Source organism: Chionomys nivalis, chromosome 2, assembly GCF_950005125.1.
Source record: "Chionomys nivalis chromosome 2, mChiNiv1.1, whole genome shotgun sequence".
NCBI classification, from domain to species: Eukaryota; Metazoa; Chordata; class Mammalia; order Rodentia; family Cricetidae; genus Chionomys; species Chionomys nivalis.
Window position 1 is genome coordinate 76,521,864 of NC_080087.1, and position 6,000 is coordinate 76,527,863.

The 6,000-nt window shown below is 45.6% G+C and overlaps 1 protein-coding gene across 1 annotated transcript; it reads left to right on the plus strand.

Moving 5' to 3' along the window:
• Window positions 1-2,976: 2,976 nt before the first annotated feature.
• On the plus strand, window positions 2,977-4,722 carry LOC130870360 (uncharacterized). Its single transcript, XM_057763060.1, has one exon. The coding sequence runs from the start codon at window positions 3,975-3,977 to the stop codon at window positions 4,701-4,703; it is 729 nt and encodes a 242-aa protein (XP_057619043.1). The 5' UTR covers window positions 2,977-3,974; the 3' UTR covers window positions 4,704-4,722.
• The last annotated feature ends 1,278 nt before the right edge of the window (window positions 4,723-6,000 follow it).

Here is a 6,000-nt window from a genome sequence, read left to right on the forward strand (position 1 = left end):
GTATAGACTAGGAAAATTCTGGGAAGAGAATAGGCAGAGGTACAATCACAAGCCAGACACAGAGGAAGCAAGATGAAAATGCGTTACTGGGGAAAAGTACCAAGCCACATAGCTAAATATAGACAACAATTATGGGTGAATTTAAGTCATAAGAGATGGTTAGTAATAATTCTGATCAATAGGCCAAACAGTTTATAATTAATATAAGCCTCTTATGTCTTTATTTGGGGCTGAATGGCTATGAAACCAGAGACAGGTGTGACAGAAACTCCAAACTACACAAATAGAACATTTTCCCCTTCTCCTGCATTGTACTACAGTGATTCCATTGTGAATTGTGCAATACAAGAAGGGTACTAAAAGGGTGAAATTGAGGCTAGCAACTGGAGAGAATGCTTAGTGGTTAAGGACACTGGCTGCTCTTTCAGAGGACTTGGGCTCAATTCCAAGCACCACTTGGGCTCATCACTGCCTGAAACTATAATTCTAAAATATCCATCACTTTCTTCTGAGCTCTGCAGGCACTGTATGCATGTATGTGGTACTCAGAGACATGCCAATCAAACACCCATAAATATAAATAAATCTTTAAACATTCTTTTAAAAAATAACTTAAAAGTGAGGCTGAAGGGGAAGAAAGAAATATCGGGCCCTTTGTATATGGTGGAATATTGGACCCTGTGTCCTTGGCAGTTGTGTTCATCCTTCAGCCTCCATATCTGTTTGACTGGATTCCAGTCCACCCCTGACTTCACCTTCTGGATGCCAGTCTGCCTTACAGAATTTAGCCTTTTTTTGTGGGAAGGTCAAAATACTGCAAAGGCTCAGTCACTTGTGAATGAATGAATGAATGAATGAATGAATGAACCAGGGAACAGACTTTTGAGGGAGTCTCACATTGGTAGCTAACAAAATAGGCTAATACTGCAGTTTGATTTTTAAATATACATTAAGTATGCATCTTATGTATTGTGAGAGAGAACAAACACCTATGCATCAGTAGGTGAAAAAATTATACTGTATGTATATGGAGGTTAAAGAACATGAGGGAGTTGGCTCTCTCCTTCCACATGTGGGACTCAGCAACAGCAATGACAGCAAGTACCTTTATCCTCTAAACCATCTTGATGACCTACCCCATTCTTATTTTCATTGGACAGCCACCCTGTCATAATTGGGAACATCAGTCTTCACACTATAATGGCCAATGGTGATAACTTGGAGTAGGCTTTTCCTCTCCCCTTTCCATGTTCTGTTCACTGAGAACTTTCTGCGGATGAGCTTCTTTCTCCCAGTGCCCCACCAGTACCAACACAAGTAAAATCCCTGAGTCACCTCTCAATCTCTCATCTCAGGAAATTCCAGCCATTCTCTGAGTTATCCTAACCTTTGTGTCAGGACACAGATCTGCACCTTTAAGCCAGATTTCCACACCTTTAATCAGCCCACATGTCCTGCAGCTCATAGGATTAGTCTGGGCTGTAACATGACTGCTCTCAGTTTACATCACCTGGCTTCTCAAGCTCCTTGTCACTTTGTCACTTGGAATACAATGAGCTAAATCACATGGTGTGGAACTTCCTGCTGCCCCTAAGGTTGTAAAAGATCAACCCTTTCCTTTGTTCCAGGATCTTGAGAAGATTACCAAGTGATGTTGCCCAGAAATGGAGTGTGCCTTTGCAAGAAGCTCCTCCTGCTTCCCTCCATGATCACTCTCAAGGCATCTATTTCTTATTCTCTCACTCTCCCTAGCTCTCTTATTTCCACTCTTTAAAAAATTTTAAAAGTCTTCTTAAAGATTTGTATGTGTGGTTATTGTGTTTACACCATTTCCACTACCCTTTCCTACTCTATCTCCTCCCATGTCTTCAGCTATCTCTCAACTTCATGACTTCTTCAGTTATTAATATTGCATATATGTAAATATTGAAGAAGGATTCTTAAAAGAAATGCCACACTAGCTCAGAATTGAGAATAATATATGGTTATTTATTTATGGGTAGATTCACAAATCAGAATCCTCTGCTGTAATGGAGAACAGCAACCAAATCCCACAGCTGCAAAAGATAGAGGACACACACATTACATTGGCATAAATGGTTATATTATTTCTGGCCATGTCCAGGTAAGTGGGTAACTTAAAGGCTACTTACTATCTGTAGAATTTCTTATAGCACCTCCCCCTTTTGTTTAAATAAGAGAGTTCTAAGCCTAATACAAAATTATATACAATAAGAACAAATATATTCATAATTCTCCTATCTTAATTAGTTTAAATCTTGTATAATAAATAACTTGGCCAAGTCATGAGAGGAAAATAACTACAACTATCTAGTTTTCAACCCCATCAAAGACCAGAGAAGGAAAATAATATTACTTGAATGATCAGGAAGTGCAATCAATCAACTTCCAAAATGTGCAACAAATGACAGAGACAAGAACAGAACCCGCACCAACCTTATATGCTTTCCTTACAATCTGTATGGTTGTGACCTCTGTGGATGAGCTGTCATTTCTCTTTCTCAAGAGATTTCTCTTTTTTAAACCAAATCTTTATTAATTTTGATAGTATCCATAGTTTTTCTTCTCCCATGGAAAAAAGAGTAATCTATTTCTGGGGGAATTTTCCACCCCTTTCTATTTGTTTAACATATCCTTTATAGTTTGATTTGATCTTTCTACAACTGCCTGACCTGTAGGATTGTGTGTATAATATGCTTTGTGAAAGACCCTACAGACCCCCTCCTCAGAACCCGCAGCTAGCAGGCTCCCCGGGAGAACGTCCTGTTTGCTTGAAAGATTCTCAGGATCAGCAGCTAGCCTGCTCTCGTGAGAGGAAAACAGGATATCTATAAGATAGGACATCTACAAAGTAGGATGACTTCAAAGTAGGATACCTATAAGATAAGAGCAGGATGTCTGCTGCCAGACATCCATGCTGGGAGAGGAAAACCATTCATGCCACCCCCCCCCCGCCTCATTCTGATAACCACGCTTCTGCTTCTGTAAATTGCTTTTTGCTGCCCTCTTTCCTATAAAAAGTCCTCCTCCCAGTCTACAGGCGCGCAAGTCCTCCGAAAGACTTTGCCGCCCGCAGGTACCTGTGTCTACCTAATAAACCTCTTGCAGTTTGCATCCGACTCGTGGTCTCGGCCTGGTCTGTGGGTCCGGGGTCTCCACCTGAGGGAAGGTCCCTACCGGGGGTCTTTCATTTGGTGCATTGGCCGGGAATTGAAGGCCCCCACCCAGGGACCACCGACCCACCATCGGGAGGTAAGCTGGCCAGCACCGATTTGTTAGTCTGTGTCTGCGTCGTTTCTGTGCTTTGTTAACTCTGTACACTCAGATCTGGGTGCTCTGTATCTGGCGGGCCCAGGAAGGAGCTGACGAGCTCGGACTTCCACCCCGCAGCCCTGGAAGACGTTCCAAGGGTGTCTGGAGCCCTGAATTAGGTGGCAGCTTTTTCCGGAGCTCAATCTGTATCCCAAAGTCTTGCTTTGCTGACTTGGGTCTGAATCTGGAGCCTTTTCGGTGCTCATCTGACGGGCCACATTCCAAAGGTGGCCGGAGCCTGATTTTTCACAGTCTCCGTCTGAAGTTTTGCTTTCGGTTTTGCGCCAAAGCCGTGCTGAGCGTCCATATTGTTTGTGTCTGATTGTTGGATTTTTGTGTTTAAATATGTTCTTTGTTTTTGTATATCTGTTTGTGCTCGAGTCTAAATCTGGTACCATGGGACAATCGTTAACAACCCCTCTTCACTTAAGAAGGGGGAAAAATTGGGGTTTTAACTGTTTCTCAGAGACTGGAACTGATGGTATTTAGTAACAACAATGTCTGTCATTGTACTCTTACTGGAATTGACCTGATGATATTTGTAACTGCTTATAGAAGTTGGAAAAGTTTGACACACCCTGTAAAATGTTGAGCCTCCTCCATATGCAGGATCAGATAGCCCAGAGGGACCTGAAGCGGCGATGGCCGAGGGGCCCCCACAAGAATCCCCGGCCCTCTCACCTATGGCTGGCCAACAGAGGGACAGACGCGAGCCGCCGCCTGATTCCACCTCCCACGCCCTTCCCCTCCGAGAGGGTCCGAATGGGCAGCAACAGTACTGGCCATTCTCAGCTTCTGATCTCTATAACTGGAAACAGCATAACCCTTCCTTTTCCAAAAACCCAGTGGCGCTGACTAATCTAATCGAGTCTATTTTAGTCACCCACCAGCCCACCTGGGATGATTGCCAGCAACTCTTGCAAGCCCTGCTGACCTCAGAGGAAGAGCAAAGAGTCTTTTTGGAGGCTCGGAGAAACGTTCCAGGCGACAACGGTCACCCAACCCTTTTGCCTAACGAAATTGACGAGGCCTTCCCTCTGACGCGACCTGATTGGGACTTCACCACAGCTGCAGGTAAGGGACACCTACGCCTCTATCGCCAGCTGCTTATAGCGGGTCTCCGAGGGGCAGCATGCCGCCCCACTAATGTGGCTCAGGTAAAGCAAGTGATACAAGGGAATGAGAATACTCCCTCTGCCTTTTTAGAGAGGTTTAAGGAAGCATACAGAATGTATACTCCCTATGACCCGGGGAACCGGGGCAGGCCATTAGTGTTTCAATATCCTTTATTTGGCAGTCCAGTCCGGATATCAGAAGTAAATTACAGAGGCTGGAAGGTCTGCAGGGGTATACAATACAGGATCTGCTGAAGAGGCAAAGAAAGAGAGAAGGAAAGGAGAATTTACAAGTATATTCAGAGGAGCAACCAATAAATGAGGAAAGAGACATGAAACAGAATAAAGAATTAAGCAGGCTGCTGGCCACTGTAGTTCAAGGACAAGAAAGAGAGGGAGGTAGGCTGGGAGAAAGGAAGGGGGCCAAAATGGACAGGGACCAATGTGCTTATTGCAAAAAAAGAGGCTCTTGGACCAGGGCATTCTCATCCCCTGCCGGTCACCATGGAATACCCCCCTTTTACCAGTAAAGAAACCAGGGACTGGGGACTACCGGCCAGGGCAGGATTTGAGGGAGGTCAACAAAAGGGTGAAGGACATGCACCCCATGGTCCCCAACCCCTATAACTTATTGAGCACTCTGCCACCATCCCACGTTTGGTATACCATATTAGACTTAAAGGATGCCTTCTTCTGCTTGCGGCTGCATCCGGAGAGCCAGCCCCTTTTTGCCTTTGAATAGAAGGACCCAGATCTTGGTCTTTCGGGTCAATTGACCTGGACTAGGCTCCCCCAGGGATTCAAGAACAGCCCGACCCTCTTTGATGAGGCTCTGCACCGGGACCTGGCGACTTTCGGGTCCAGTACCCCACCCTGACATTGCTCCAATACGTTGATGACCTCCTTCTGGCGCCGCTTCAGAGAAAGAATGTCAGGAGGGCACAAAGTCCCTCCTACAGACATTGGGACAATTAGGATATCGGGTATCAGCCAGGAAGGCTCAGATGTGCCAGAAGCAAGTCATTTACCTAGGTTATCAATTAAAAGATGGACAGAGATGGCTGACCGAGGTGAGCAAACAGACTATCACTAACATCCCTGCCCCCCGGAACCCCCGCCAGCTGCGAGAGTTTCTGGGAACAGCGGGATTCTGCCGCCTCTGGATCCCAGGGTTTGCCGAGATGGCTGCACCCTTGTATCCTCTAACTAAACAAGGGACAATGTTTGATTGGGGAGAGGAACAGCAGAGGGCTTTCAAAAACATTAAGAAAGCCTTACCAGCCTCCCCTGCTTTAGGCCTCCCTGACATCACCAAACCCTTTGACTTGTTCGTGGATGAGAGACAGGGTTACGTCAAAGGGGTCCTAACTCAAAAACTGGGCCCTTGGAGGCGTCCTGTAGCTTATCTCTCAAAGAAACTCAACCCAGTTTCTTCAGGGTGGCCGCCCTGTCTGCGAATGGTAGCAGCTATTGCAGTCCTCACTAAAGACGCGGGTAAACTAACCCTGGGCCAGCCACTGACTATCCTGGCACCCCATGCGGTGGAAGCCTT

What these genes read in the sequence shown, in the direction of transcription:
- LOC130870360 (XM_057763060.1), top strand. Translation starts at nt 3,975, where the DNA reads ATGGCCGAGGGGCCCCCACAAGAATCCCCGGCCCTCTCACCTATGGCT.